Here is a 16,225-nt window from a genome sequence, read left to right as displayed (position 1 = left end):
GTTATGCATCCTGTATGAGCTTTTAAAAAAGAAACACACTACATACCAATTCATGTTCAAGGACTGACTGCAGGCAGAATAATGATTAGAGATACTTTATTGTCTACTAATTACATTGATCACTGTTTTTCCACGTGCATGTCCTCCTTCCAACTTCAGAAAGGCCTCTGGAACTTCAGAAAATGAGAAGACTTCATCAATAACTGGTTGAATCTACGGAACAAAGAAAAAATGTCACTATATTAGGAATAAAGTATAATGTAATGTATCACCCTCACACTTCAAAACTGTATGAAGAAGGGAAGGAGGTTTCTTTATGGCATTTAGGACAGAACTTGCCATGTAGCCACTAGCTTTTAAGATTTTTCAGGGATACCTCTGCATCCAGAAGAAAGTTTTCTGCTGCTCTTTGCCCATGTTTTGAAGCACCTCTACTAGCAGTTTGGAGCCTTTACCACGGCCTCTCCCACTAATGTCACCGCATAAGGCTCTAACTTCTACATCCTTTCAAAAACTGACACTGTGGTTTAACTTTTTATTGTCCATAATGATATACTTACAGAAATAACTTTTATTTCCCTCATATTTCTCTACTTGTTTTCTTGTTAAACTCAAGAATTGTCACAAATACTTTAAAGATACCTATAAACCTAAAGCCTGTCTTCATCAGTACATGGCTCAGTACCCTCAAAAGACCACAAATGAAGTACAAAAAAAAAAGTCCACCAATGTTTGTTGCTGAATCATTTAACTACACTTGAAAATTCAGCCACTCTGTATTCCAGGAGGCATAAATCACTATTAAGCCCAGCTTGCATTAACTGCTATTTTGACATTAATTTTGTAGAGTGGCCTTCTGGATTGTTTTAGACTCATTTCTAACAAAAGTGAAACTACTTATTCACTCTCCCCATTATTAGGAGTCTGAAACCCCTACAAGCATTTTCTTTAGATGCCACCGTGTACCAGAAGTATAAGAAATTTCAGCTCTTCTGAAAAATATTTGTCACTGCTGGTCCAAGGGAAGAGGTTATTTTCTACTGTCAAGTTCTGAATCAGCATTCCAAATGCAAAAAAAATTTGTCAACAGAATATTAATAATAAAAAATATTTGTCTACCTCTCACACTTCCTACCAAAGATCTGCCTACCTTGAGGTTGGTCCTTTACCTTGGATCCTGTAACACCAACCCAGTGCATCTCCTTGCACTGATGCACTGATCCTAATCCTCTTATCAGAGGAAAAAATGACCAGTAGATGAGTCTGTAGCTAGCGCTTGCAGTGATGAAGATCTGAAGTACCAAAGCTCCAAACACACTATTTACAGTGCTAGAAGAAGATCCTTTTCACTTGTGTCAGGGAAAAAATACCTTCTGCTATTTTTTTTTTTTTTTCCAGCTGTAAGTATGCACCCTCTCTTGTTGAATAAGCCAGAACTGGTAATTTCTCTCTGCTGGCAGGACATGCTAGACAGAAAAGGAATACAGCAGCAATAAAAATACAAACAACATGCAGCTTTGGAGTGGTGCTGTCTTCCAAAAAGTTGCCTTGCTTTTACCTTGTGACAAAGGGTTTTGCTTTCAGATGTGCTGCTTAGAAGGTGAGCATGCAGTACTACCAAGGAAAGGTTATCATACACACACATACTTTCCTTGCAACAGAGCACCCTCTCCAGCAGCACAACAAATGCTCTCCGATAGTTCTCCGTGCTCAGGGAGGTCCTTTTCTCAGATCTCCTAATTTCCTCTTCATTTACACACTGTGCCTTACCTTGATGTCCACTCCTTGCACTTAAATAACTAGTGGCTTTGCTTGTATGATAACAGGAATCCAAGACATCGGTACTCTAACTTGCACCACAGTATCCCCTAATATCACTAGATTTTTCTTTTTATTTTGTCAAGGCAAGCTTAGCCATAGTGTGAAACTTTATGCGGCAGAAAATCAGGAATGAATGAACTCCCTCCAAATAATGCATTAGAATTTGCAGACAAATCACTTTGAGAGCAACTGTGCAAAAAGATAAAGTCACCAAATCACCAAGTGCCTCAAAGTTGCCATGTAGCAAGGTACGAGGCTTAGTAATTTATTTCCCTTGTTCTGCCTGAGCAATGTCTGTAAACCAAGCCCTAGCAAAGTGAGTAGCAACACACAGCAGAGGAGCCACAAAGATAGCCCAAATGTAGAAGAAATGTTGGGTATAAATGATCATGTTCAAGACAAACTCATGTCTGGTCAGCATTCGGCACAGAATGGAAATGTTGTCTTGGACATCAGCAAAGTCAGAGACGTGGACTCAAGGCAGCAAAACCACTGAATTAGACAATGGTTTGGCGTAAACTGAGCATCTGAGCGCAGCTGCAGCTGCTGTGACCACCAGGAGGAACATGCTGCTGATCAGTACTGACTGTTTTGAGGAAGATCAACCTTTGCTTTCATAGCAGATGCTTGGGAAAATACAGTTCAGGAACTTTGTTGAGCCAAACACTTATACAGTACTTATTGTTAGTGGCAGTTGTATACAAAGCTGTGCTTCAATTAAGAGGGAAAAAAGAGAAACCCAGCCTGCTGGTGCATGGACACAGATGACCCTGACAAGGCAACAGGCCAGGAGGAGAGAAAAAGTATTCAGGGACAAAAGCAGAGCAGCAGCACAAGGGATGTGAAGTACAAGGGATTCCAGGGAAAGGCAGAAGTTAATTTCTTGACACATGCAGCAACTGAGAAAACATGAACAAGACACTTCACTGTTCTGCTAATCCGCAGTCCCTTACTCTAGGTTGCAACTTACAACTCTGACAGAGTGAGGTATGTTACATCCTTAGCGTGTTGGCTAGACTTTAAAACATTGCATTTGAAAAGTGGTGACACAGTGATTCAGAAGAGCCCTGAATTCAGCCTCACAGTTCAAAACACCGTGTGTATTGCAGCCACCACATGCTCAAAGCCCATCTGCTACATTGATGTAACCTCTAGCTTCATTTAAATGCTGGCTTTAGGCAGTGCTATAGAGAGACATGAATACCAAATTGATGATCCAGGCAATCTAGAGTATTAAACATTTTATCTGGCTGGCTGGCTGGACAGTCCCATTGTTTGAATAACCCTGAAAGGGCTGACCATGTTGCAGCACAGTGATTCACTCAGCCTTTACCATAATCCACTGACTAAGATAAAATTTCTTCCTGTGAACAGACAAACAAGTAGGGGAGCGTCTGCTGTTTGTGATAATAAATGGAGATTAACTGGATAATAAAAACATTGCCTATTTACAGCCACGCATCAGTTCCTTGCCAGAGGACACCTATTTGTTCAGGGAAAAGGGATTATACTAAAGTCTGGGAGAGAAAGGATTACACATACCCACATTGAAATGTTTATCTGAAAACAGATTGGGCCTGAAAGGTATTTTCTTCCTCTTCATTCTCTCCAATGCAGGACGTACTATAGAAATGAATCTCAGGTCTCTTGCAATGAACTCATGTGTTTGGAAAAATAAAAAGAGTAATTGCTGATGCTGATTAAGGCTGTCCTACATACATCACAGAGGGGTGCCCCAGCTACTCCAGCTCTGAATGCAGTAGGCAGTGAACAGCACTGGCAGGAGTTGACTGGTCAGCAGGAACACACTCCTGCTCATGGCAAATCCAGGCCCATGCTTGGAGGTTCTACCTGATGTGATAGCAATGACGCAGTTTTAGTTTATCAGGAGGGGACAAGTGAGAAAACATGAGAGGAATGGAGACGGGCTTTGACCCTCATAGCAGTGACTCCAGTAAGTATGGAGCTTTTTCCTGCCACTGGAGGGAGAGCGAGAGCCTTGAACTTCTCAGGAGAGCGACGAACGGAGAGCAAGCCCAGTTCGGAGCGCAGAAGGACAAAAGCGATGTCTCTCAAAGGACAGTGACAGTGCACTGGCTCTCTTCCAGGTCTGCAAAGGATGGCAGATTGTCATCCTATGGGGAAAAAAGATGCTGTTTTGGGACACGCCTACTTTAGCTGAGCATCTTCTCAGCTGTACTCCTGTTCCATGCTCCTTGGGTCCTAGTCACACTCCTTTCTTCACTCTTTCTTCCCCTTAAAATGGCATTCAGCAGTGTATGCCGAGCCTCATATTGCTTGCCAACAAGGTCAACAAGGGCTAGGGTCAGCCCTCACTGAAGACAAGGAATGAAGTTCTTACCTCCTGCAACAGCTGGCTCTGGTCACATCTTGCACAGGTAGCTTTGCAACTGCACAGTACCAGCATAGAATTGCAGCATGGTTTGGGGTGGAAAGGCCCTTTTAAAGGCCATTCAGTCCAACTCCCCCTACCGCAGGCAGGGACACCTTCCACTAGACCAGACTGCTCAGAGCCCCATCTTAGAATGTTTTGTAAAAAGCTTTCCTTGCTGTGTTTTTTATTAACGCGTATTTCAGAGAATATGCACTTTCATCCATAAGCACATTAAAGGACAGCACATACATGATATTTCTGTCCCAAATACCTAAAAGAAGTAAAACTGAGCAAACAATACACCCATAACAAAAATGGCGGTGCAGTGGTTAAGACATGGGAATGGAAGGCAAGTGTTCCAGGGTCTAATCCCACCACCTCTTACCAACAACTGTATTATCAGGTCTTATATGTTTGGCTAATAAGCCAAAGTACATTCTTTTATATCAAATCTTTAACAGCAGCCCACAGAAACTCATATATATCATGTACAATTATTAAAATACTAGCAGAAAAATCCCAGTTAAGAAGGCTATCAGGGTACAGTTCAGAGTGTAGAAAAGGCTTCAAAATCTCATTTGTTAATTAGCCCTGGCAGAACAGCTTCTACAGAACACAAAGAGCAGTAAGAAACTGGGATAAGCCCAGAACTGCATTGTGTGCCAGCCTAGCCCAAACAAATCAGTAGAAATAAGGAAGATGCTGGGTTTAGTACCATGCTAAAAAACTGTTAACTAAAGGAAAGCACAATTAGTCTCTTCTGGAATCCCTGGTAAGGCACATTTTTGTAGCTGTCCTGATATTTATGCTGGTAATTAAAGTAATCTAGGCCAATGTCACCATATACTTAAGGCAAAACCAACTTTGGTACAGTTAAATCTAAATATATATTTACATATGAAAGCATATCATATGCAGAGATTAGAAGATTAGTCCTGCATGATCCACATCTTCCCAGTCTCAGCAAACTTAACTCCCAGCAGACAAGGGCTGCCTTGTCTGCACTTCACCCCTGTACTAGGCACACGTCCCTCCTACATCAGGAGGCTAGAGCTCAGAACACTAGGCCTGACTTACCACACAATTTACAATTACATCAGGTTAAGGGAACACATCGGATTAAGTGCCTGGTAGATGATGATGCTTTTTTTCCAGACCTCCCTGCAGTGTAAGTGAATTTACATATTGAAATGAAACCCTATTTCCCCATAGTATACAAAGTTTCTGTTGGTGTCCTTCACAGATTGTGATGTATCCCACACACAGCTCAGCACAGAGGCAAGCCACCATGTCCTGGAGGAAAAGGAACAGGTATGTTTTAATAAAAATCACAGTGGCTTGTTTTTGGTGGCTGTGACAAAATGCAGATAGAGGTTCTTTTTGAGAGGGAAAGGGCTGAACAGAGCTTTTGGCTACCCCTCCTTGGTCAACATCTCTGTGCTCTAGCCAACCAACCTGGCAAACAAATGCACTGCAACAGGAAAACACAAAATTAAAATTTAAAAAAATGGTGCAAGCTTTGCAATTTAGCATGAAGAAAGACGGTCATCAGAACAAGCATGAGTGACTACAGAGAGTGAGAAGGAAGACTGATCTCTAGTTAATGGAGATATTTAAGTGTAGAAACCCCTATACTTAGGTACCCTAGTGCCTTTTTTCAGAGAGACTAAAGCAGGTACCACACAAGGGCAAGTTCTCAGGTATCTGAGGATACCTTAGCACAGTCATAAAGTCTGGAATTACTGTAGAAAAGGCCACATCTATAGGTGCCATGTTCGGAGAACATTCAAGGACTTGGTGTTGCATTCGCTGTTTGATATTCATACAGCTGAGAGAAATGCAACAATAGTGCAGTAAGGGTCAGGGAAAAAGTTATTTGCAGAACTGTAACAAGCTGAATTGGAAGCAAATCAACACACAGGTTAGGATACAGAGTCCAGAAGCTGTGATGACCTAATGACCATTCAAACAACTCTCAGAACTCATGGCATGTCAAAGTGGATGACCATATCCATCCATTTGTGTTATTTATTTCCTGAATAGGAAAGACCAGGAACAGAAGACAATTAAATTCCCCATTTTATTAAGGTATCTCAGAGCAAATCACCAAAGGTGAATAAAGGGCATTAGCCCTCATTAGTAGATCAAGAAATTATGGTAGCAAAAGGTTTTGTGATTTGTTCAGCATTGCACAAGAAGGCAGCAGCAGGGCCAAAGGACAGTCAGCATCCTGCCCTCTAAACCACAGCAGCAGGTGTGCTAAGTCCAAAGCATCTAGTGCCTTCAGTAAAATGTATAATCAACACTACTCACAAATTACATTAATATAGGCAGGCAGTTGTTCTTCCTATGGGTGCCTGTGCTGGAACATCTATCTAAAAAGCAAATATCAGTATTCATTTTTTGATTAGAGACTCTGATGTTTAGCCTTCCTTCTGCAAAACCAACTTTCACCCATCAGTCCATCTGAGGCAACAATGCTCTGAAGGAAAGAGTGTCAAGTCACCAGAAACACTGCACACACACTTAAACTGCACTTAAATAGCACTGAATTAAAATAAAAATGTCTCATTTCTGTTGGACTGCATGTTAACCCACATCCTATTATGGTCCTGCAGGAACACAGAACACACTCAGTGCTTCTGCCTGTGACACTAAGGAGTCTTTTGAGCCTGCTTTCCTCCACCAGGCTTAAAAAAAGGTAAAGTAACTGCTCAGTTATGAGTTAGAGGCTTCTACCAACCTAAATACTTACATGAATTTGGCCTATTTTCAGCAAGGCCTATATGACATGTCCTTGGGAGGAAAATGCTGGGCAAGCAGCAAAAAACCAAAACTGTCAATGTTAAATCCACAACACTGACCGCAAATACACCAAATTAATTCCTAATGAGCCTTTCAGTGATGATGCTTCACTGAGCAGTGTGCCAGCAGATCTGTGTCCTGAATTAAAGGTTCTGTTGATTTCAGCTGTCTTAAGATGAGAATTGTAATTCAGCAGGAACATTCTCCCATGGAAAGAGATATAGAGCTTCTGACATGGGCTTTGTCAACTCATTTGGCAGAGCCCACATTTAGCCAGTCCTTACTGGGTCATAATTAACTGCTGCAAACCACAACAGGATTATCCAGCAGTTTAGAAAATAGCCAGTCTCTCTGAAATTTGTCAAGGAAATACTGTGTTTTCTCCATGCCCATAATTGTTGCAGCAGCCTCCCAGCCCCTCAGTCTTGCAATAGTTTCTTTGCAAGATGCCCATCTGCAAGGCAGGGAAAACAGCTTGTAAGCTGAAAATAGTTCTACAATTCCCAGAACTGACTGATGTGCAGGTAAATTGCACAAGGAAAATTATTCTCTTTGCTTGTACTACCAATTCATCAAATCCTCTCCTTTGCTTCGCCATTAAAAAAAGGCTGTTAAAAAAACTCCTCAGAGCTGACATTTTGCAAATCTCTGTTCTTTGCTGCAAAGATCATCCAGGTGAAAACCAAGTAACTTTAAACAAAATTGCTTATTCTTCATCCACTGAAGGTTTGAGAATACTTTTGCTTTTACAAAGGAAGATGATGAACTCATCATAACTAAAAATCTCTGTTGGTGCAGAAGGACTGCAAGGAGAAACACTGTCAAATCAAAATTATCTGTAAATGTTTCAGAGATATGCTCTTCAACACTTCACGTACTGTAACATCTTTTTAAACCATCATCTCTTTTTAATTTCTTACATTTAATCCCCCCATATAATTTATTCCTGAAAAAAAGCCTTTCATTTTCAGGAGCTTTCTAATTGCTGTCTTACTTACTTCATATAATCCCCAAATTAAGATGCTTTTAACAGAAAATACTTAAATGAAAAAAAACCCTGCAGTACTCAAAAATATTCACTCAAATACTAAGTTCAACTACATGAGCTCAGTTTGCTGCTACTCCAAGCTTCTTGAAACATTTCATTGCCTTCTGCTTTTTTTATTTCTCCTTTGTTCTTTCCTATCCAAACACAAACATTTCACTTACTTATAGGAAATTGTGGTACAATTTCTCCAGTGATTCTCTCCTGCCTTTTTTCCCAAACACCTACTCTTCTGAATGGATGGTCTGTCCTTTTATGAGAACTCTTGTGTCTAAACAAGAAAGGTCATAGTCTTATTAATATCTGTCTAAATGGAACACAACTGAGTCTTATAAAATCCCGATGACAGCTCAGATGTTTACAACATTGCACAAAATAGAGTAAAATGCTGCTAGAATAATGACTCTGCAGACAAACAGTCTGACATTAGGACCTGTTTTTGCACAGAGAATAAAAGACCAAGCAAACATCTTTGTCCTCATGATCATCTTACAACCAGAAGTACATGAGGACACTCATGTATGCATGACGTTCATTTGAAGTGGCATTGCAATTCACCTGGCCAGGTTATTAAGCAAAGAACACCAATTAAGCCCTATCTCTATTGCATAAACAGCTGTTTCCCAAGAGGCTTTCATGAGCAGAGTCTGCATTTGTTTTGCATACAAGGTAGAAGCAGAACACAAAACAAATTGCAACTGGCTGAGCACAGGACAAATGGTAGGAACAAAGACAAGGGCATTTCTTTTTCTTAGACACTTATAATTTAGCAGTGTGACTGAATGCAATCACAGGATGAGGACTTTCTACAGCTTCTTTCTTGACCACAGGGTTATGCCTACAGCACTGGACATAATGCAAAGCAAAGAATGTTTTATTCTTAGCAACAGCACTGAGGTGGCAAAAGAGAAGCAATCAGGTCATCAGTACAACAGCAGTTCGTTGACTCTTTTCCAAACTCTGGAACATATTGCATACCAAAAAAGGGGGGTCAACACTCAGACTTTGAGAGATCTAAATTTTACTAATATGCACAAATTTTGAGCACAACACGGCAGTTCACATACTGGAATCACCATGACAGACTGCTTACTCTTCTGCTTATCTACCACTTAGAAAGATTAACAGCAGTTGTCCATATTCTCTACTCTTGGGTAATTTCATGTTACCAAAATTCCCAGAGGACACTGCTGGGGCCTATATCACCACACAATCCAAAAACACAGGAAATCAACTGTTCACTCTCACAATATATTTTGTAACAAGCTCATAAACCTGAAAAGATCACAAAAGCAGACTTAATCTGTCTTAGCTTTCCCTCTCAAGTCCACTAAGATTCCCCAGAGGTTTATGAATGCTCACAATATTCCAAGTCCCTGTGATGAATTAGCACAAACATCAGAATCTGCAGCACTGAAATAATGAAAAACAAGATTCTTGTCACCATTCTGCCAATGGAGATCATCTATTACCTGCAATAACCAGAATATTCTAATTCTGTGCAACCTATGGGCAGAACACCCAACCATCCAGGCTAGGCAATTTTGCATATGCAGGTACACAGACATGTTTATTGTGCCCAAATGAACCAAGTGAGACCTCTTAAAACATAATTTTCATGTGGAGTTTATATTATTCCCACTAGCAAAAATAAAAAAAAAAAATCACTGGACATTACTCCTTGTAGCTTTGTAAGCTTTGTGTTGTTAAAAAGTACACACAAGAAGAAGGCAGAACAGTCCTAAGCCTTATAAACTAAATTCCTCACAAAAGGCAGAAGTTAGAAACTGGAACAAGTTGATTTTTAACCAGTTTTCTTTACCATGACTCTCATAACACTATTTTTCAACAGTGAACTACACCATTTTTGAGTCCAAGCAGCATCTCTTTCAGCACAAATACCCAAGTAACCAGTACTGACATACCTTTCCAGAATCAACCAGTTCTGCTATTTCATCCAAACTTGGGCCACTCGGCATGAAAAATGCCCACCGATAATGGACTCCTTTAAGGAGATGCTGCAAGAAAGATCACAAATCTCTTAAAATATCATGAGAGCAAACTGCAATGGGAACTAAAATCAATGACAGAATCTCTGAAGAAGTAACTTAAGGAAAAGACATTGAAATTATATGCTAGTGTCTGAAAAAAATGGCACCTAAATATGTGGATTAAATGTACAGACCAGGATGTTGTGTTACCACAATAGGATAAGGGTGAATTGTGCATCCAGTTGCACAAGTGAGCTAGTAGAGAAAAACAATTACCTTGTCTCTGCAGCTAGAAACAGAATTATTTGTTACATAAGAGAGAAATGGTGTTATATGTTCACGTACACTCAAAACAGGGGTGTGACATTTAGACCTTCCACTTCAGTATCAGTGACTTCATTTTCCACCATAATATCTGCCAAAGTTGTCACTGTCCAACGACAGATGGCAGCTCACATGAAAAGCATTTTGGGAAGATCTCATACACAGAAGTCAAGAGCATCTCCTCTGAGTAAGTCATTACAGGAATAAAAGACACCATCTGCCAAAGAGAGATGATTTTTATATATGGCATAGCTCTTCATCATGGAAACATGCACACTGAGAAATAATATTACATTATTTCTTCCCTGCCTTTTCATCTTGTCTTTAGGGTTTCCTTGAGAAGGTACTGCTGCAGGACTTAAAATCCCATTCAGCCAAGCTTTTGCAGGAATACCATAGCAACTGCTTAAAAAGCATTCATTTGGAAAGCAAGTACACAAGCATAGGGAAGAAAGAGAAAAGTTCTAAAAAGCCCCACTGCTCTAGCCACTGGCAGAATGTTTTAAGATCCACTTATGAAAACTAGAAAAATCAGTATCACCATCTAGACACATGAACGTGAAAGAGATGAAAGACTTCCTAGCCACCCTCCACCACGCTTATTATACTCTGGTGCTGGAACAGGATGAAGAGAATCAGTCATAGAAAAATGTTCTGAGTGAAAGCCTGACCAGCCTAAAGCAAGTAACAAAATTGCCCTCACTTCAGTGAGGCAGGGATTTGCTGTGTTTACTATGAAACCCTGGCTGTCAGCAGGACTCACTAGGGAGGCCATATGGAAAAGGCCACAATGGAAAGCACAATAAGGAATCAAACTTCAAAGCTCCCCAAACTACTACATACACCCAGAAGCACCACCCCAACACATTTCTTTTCAGTGCAAGAAAGAAAGCAAGAAAGAATAGTATACTTAATGACATATGAGAACAATGCAACAGCTGCCTCTCCATGAGCTCTGACATCCAACCCACAGAAGTAGTCACTAAAGTACTACAAAATATGAAAGTACATTGGATTTTGTCAAATACCTTTAGAGTTTTGGAACCAACAGTGACTCCTGTTTGCAACATGCCATCAGCCACTCCAAGTTTGTCCATATTGATCAGGAAAGGTGTCACTAAAGTAACATATGTTGCTCCCGACCATTTCTTCAAGAGATCTAGTGCCCACTTCTCAGTGGATCCACCAACATTATCTAGAATAAAATCAAACCTGCAGACATACAAAGAACAGGTTTAAAATCTTGACATGGGAAAAATAACTTCACCGTAATTCAGCGAATTAATAGCAGAAATCAGCTATAATCCACTGTTTACATGTCACTGCAATGGAAAAAAAAATCAGCCTGCAAGAGAGCAGCAACAAAGTCCCAAGACTTCAGAAAAGTCCCAGCTTAATGTACAATGGGATTTAAATTCACAGGTTATTGCCATTTCACTGTGCAGCAGACACAGGCTATTTAGAAAGTACACTTAAACTCCAAAAAGCAAACTTAGATGCATAACTACATTCTGTACTTGCTTAAAACCTTCTAGAGCTCTATCTCTTCAGCCCTCCCACAGGGACTATTGGAACAGTCCTGAGGTCTAGCACTGAACAATATGGTATGTACATGTAAAAACCAGTCTGGACTCATGCCGTCAACTAGGAACAGCTCTTGTACATGATGTACTCTACAAAAGTCAGTTCCAGTGGCTAAAATTACATAAACAAATTATTCTACTAACCCTTATTTCCTCACATCTTTTCCGTGACCCAGTTCTCAGCTTCACTTCTCCAAGTTTTTTTTACCTCCTTATTTATTTAGGGGCCATTTTACCTCTCCTGACAGCTCTTTTCTTCACATCTACCTATTTAACATTGAACCTAACAATGCAAAGGATCTAAAACCTTCCCCCCATGGAATGGGTATATGCAGCCTCTGGCAAAAAGCGACAGTTTCAGTGTTCCTTCTCGTTATACCAGCATGTGAGCCTGTAAAGGCTGAATAGGGCAATAGGGAGCCATGCACCTGTTCTGTTAAATGTACAACTCAATCTCATCTGTAAACTTCCAGCAATCTCCAGATTGCAATAGATATGCATATACACATATCTCTAATCTAAATAATCTACAAATATGAGAGAAAATACTTTATGCAAATTAAATAGAAAAGTCCTTATTTCTCTGGAATGACGATTTTCCTGCCTGTCTTCCAAGGGTGTGATTTCCTGTTTAAAGTTCAGTTCATGTAACAGTTAGCTGCCAGAAAGAGAAGACTATGAAAACTAATGCTCCTGGAAAGAGTAGCTGACTGTGGGTTCTGAAGAGTCAGTACAACTGCAAAGGGGAGGGAAGTAGGAACATCCCACTCAGTGGAGCTGACTGATCAGCCTAGTTGCATCATTAAACTGCACCCCAGGACACTGTTGTTGATGTCTCTTAGAAAGGGTCACTCACTAGAATGGGTGTTTAGCATTTAAAGTGTTCACAAAGGCAAATTTTGCACCAACTGCAAAGTCCATCCTGCTGTACAGACAGTGCCACTGCCCTCAGGCCAGCTGACAATCACACTACAATTAAAGGGCACAGGGCTTTTTAGCACAGTTACCAGCAAAATTTTTCCACAGATCAAGCAGCTTCTATTTCCCCTCCCAGAAAGTTAGCTCAATCCAGCTAAAAAGAGCAGTGTAAATACCATATTCAAATACAAGTCACAGTAGACTACGTTTAAACAGATGGAAAGATGACAAAAGCAAAAAATACTTCTGTTCTAGAGAAAAATCCCAGGCTAGTTTAAACATAGCTGCTACGATAAGATAAATGTGATTGTTTTTCAGAGGCAGCTGTATCCAATGTTACAGAATAGAAATTTACTCCCAGTTGCATTGCACAGTGGCAAGTCACTTCTCCTTCATGAAATAGTTCTTTCCTCTACAAGATCAAGTTTATATTAACCAGCTTTGCTCAGGATTTCAAAGATTTATTTCAATTTATTCATGCATTGTATATTCTCCAAGATACTTGGCTGGAAGCTACAAAACTGTTCACATTACAGTCACTGAAGAGAAGCACACAGAAGCGAGCTTGTCTCCCAATTAACTTGCTTGGTGTCACAGTGAAATCTGTGCTGGACATACTTGCAAACTGCATTCAAAAATGTGAATCTGCTTTACAAAATAATGCTTTAGAAACAGGTGGAAAAATTTAGGGAGTTCTGATAGAGTCAAGAATCAAAAGGCAGAAGGTCTGACCACCAATTCCTTCATTGTTGTCATCTTATTGCAGGGGTTCTATACTGTTGTCTCGCTATCACAAAAGTTTCATACCTTCTCGGTGTTTCTCGTGGGCAGCTCCTCAGAGGACTGAGTCTTTCCTAAAGTAGCCAACTGACTCCAATTCCCTTCTCAACTAGCCAACCCACTCTTTTATAGCACTCTTCTTCTCATTGGTTACAGCAGTGGTCTGCTAAAGTCAGGCCTGTTCCTAATTTTTGCTAATTGGCCCAGCTGCAACTCCTTAGGGGTAAGATTACTCTCTACACTATCTTTATTTTCTTATATTCTATCCACCTACACTCTATCTCAGTATTAAAGCAACACAAACACTCACAAGGGTAATGTTTTAAGCTGCTCTTCCAGATTTCCAGATTTATAATCAATCACATTATCTGCTCCAAGCTTTTTCACCAGCGTGCTGGCATCATGAGAGCAAACTGCTGTCACATGAGCATCCCAGGCCTTCATTAGCTAAAAAAAAGTATAAAAAAAACAGTCCAAAGATTAAAATTAAGTGAAATATTGAGAACAACTTAAAAAGACAAAGTCTCATTATATTTATATAACAAATGAGCACCTTTAATAGGGACTGGGGAGACTATTCCAATACAGAATAATTTGTCACAAATCCCACAGACAAAATAATGGCTAGAATTTATCAATATTTAGGGTGGTTGTGGGGAGGGAGGAGTTGGTGTGAAGGAAAGAGTGTGAGGCTTTTTTAATGCCACTGAAAGATATCAGGTCTCATGAAAAATTAGACTCTCAGTTTGCCATCTGTATGTTTAGTCTACCAGCTAAACATACACCAAGAGATACTGTCCAAGTTGCCAATCAACCAAACTGGCACCAGATGTACCATTAAATATTATTAAACATGCCCTTTAAGTATTTCATATTACTGCAAATAGGTTAAGTACTAGTAAAAAGAAAAGGAAGGAAGTCATCTCTGATTTATCACAGGGACAGTATCAGGTTATCTTCTACTCCAAAAGCTATAGCAAAGTAAAGGACTTTTGCTAGTTATTTATCTCATTTTGCAACTCATTTTTTCATTTGCAGTAACGCTTTTCACCTTTATTCCAGGTTAATTAACTTAGTTTATCCAGGATTGGTCAGTTACAAATTGTAACTAGTCAGTGGCTGGTCAGCCTTTCATACTGAAAGTCACTGGCTTTATCATAGATCAGGCAAATAGCATACCACAAAAAAAATCTGCTGTAAACCTCTTTAAAACCACTGTGCTTATGGCCTAGTAACACAGAAAGCAGTGATGCAATCATCCAACTTCTGCATTTTTTTATAATCTTGAGAGAAAGATTTTTCAGCGTGAGATGACAGTAATTAGAATCAAAACTCCCAAATTAACTGAGAGCATGAAAGAGGATGTTCCACAACTAATGAAGTAACAAAAGAGCACGTTGACTTTCCAAAGTTTAGAGCTACTGAACAGACAGACAAAAGGGGAGCAGGGCAAAGACAGTGAGGGAAAGTAAATCTAAGCCTCTGTGCTTTACAGCCACTGCCCACAAAAGCCTGATGGCCTCCCACATCATTTGACCAGCTACAGCAGTGGTGGTAGGTGACATTCTCCATCAGTTTTCCTACTCATACACCAAGTTCTGTTCATATTTAGAGCACAGAGGTGAATGAAAGATAATGAGAATAGCCTACATATTTCAAGTTACACTAATCAGAGATTTCCTGCACCCAAATTGTGAAATGTGATCTTACACACAACTCCTTTCTTTGAAAATCCCTGCTTCCTACTTTAAAATAATGCAACATAATAAACGGAAAGCAATAAATCAGAAAATACTTTACTTTTGGAAATATCAATCATCTCAATCAGGCAGACTGATCTTGCTATTAATCTTGTTATATAGAGAGCTTGCTATTTCTCTATTCCTTCTCTCAATTCCCTTCTGTAATTTTTTTTATACTGAAATGCTTGAAGATTCATCCTGGGCATGCCGGATAATATTACCTGTACAGCAAATGTACCAACTCCTCCTGAAGCTCCTAATATTAATATTCTGTAAGAGAAAATTAAAATATATTTAATAGTTCTTTAAATAAACTCTGGAGTAATTATGTATTCTAATGTTTCTTATACATCTCTGATGCTGAATTATTTTTATTTTGTCATTCAATGTTATTCAAGAGTGGTTAACTGTTCCAATAGCCAAAAATGTGACTTAACACTGCTGATCATGTGTCCTGTGCCAAAAGCATTATTTCAGCACAGCCAAAGAGACTTCCTCATATGTGCTTGCCTCTAAATGCAGGCAGTGGAGCTGTCAGGTAGTAGCACTTATATCATTCAAAACCCCAGTACCTAACATAATTGTTTGCAATAAAATGTTTGCAAATGTTTGCAAAAATTGTTTCCTAAACATAATTGTTTCATTTGGGACAAAATCAAATAAGAGTCCTTCCTGTCTCCCAGACTCCACTGTCACAGAAAGAAAAAATGCAATTCACCAGCATTTTACACAAATCGGTCTTATCTAAGAGAAAAAGAAGTTTAGTATCACATTATTTAAGGAGACTGTGAACTGCAGAACATATGGAACATAATTTTCCC

The 16,225-nt window shown here is 39.7% G+C and overlaps 1 protein-coding gene across 2 annotated transcripts in view; it reads right to left on the bottom strand.

Moving 5' to 3' along the window:
- Nucleotides 1-79: 79 nt before the first annotated feature.
- RTN4IP1 (reticulon 4 interacting protein 1) overlaps nucleotides 80-16,225 on the bottom strand; it is a 24,284-nt gene continuing 8,138 nt past the window's right edge. For both annotated transcript variants that reach the window (XM_050971873.1, XM_009093207.4), the window contains exons 5-9: nucleotides 15,626-15,674; nucleotides 13,973-14,109; nucleotides 11,410-11,593; nucleotides 9,992-10,084; nucleotides 80-213 (exon numbers count right to left, since the gene is read on the bottom strand). In XM_050971873.1, coding sequence (XP_050827830.1) covers nucleotides 97-213; nucleotides 9,992-10,084; nucleotides 11,410-11,593; nucleotides 13,973-14,109; nucleotides 15,626-15,674 — 580 coding nt within the window. In that variant the 3' untranslated portion in view covers nucleotides 80-96. The remainder of the gene's footprint in view (nucleotides 214-9,991; nucleotides 10,085-11,409; nucleotides 11,594-13,972; nucleotides 14,110-15,625; nucleotides 15,675-16,225) is intronic.

The sequence above is a fragment of the Serinus canaria genome, chromosome 3 (assembly GCF_022539315.1).
Source record: "Serinus canaria isolate serCan28SL12 chromosome 3, serCan2020, whole genome shotgun sequence".
Taxonomy (NCBI): Eukaryota; Metazoa; Chordata; class Aves; order Passeriformes; family Fringillidae; genus Serinus; species Serinus canaria.
This window is presented reverse-complemented; position numbering and strand designations above follow the sequence as displayed.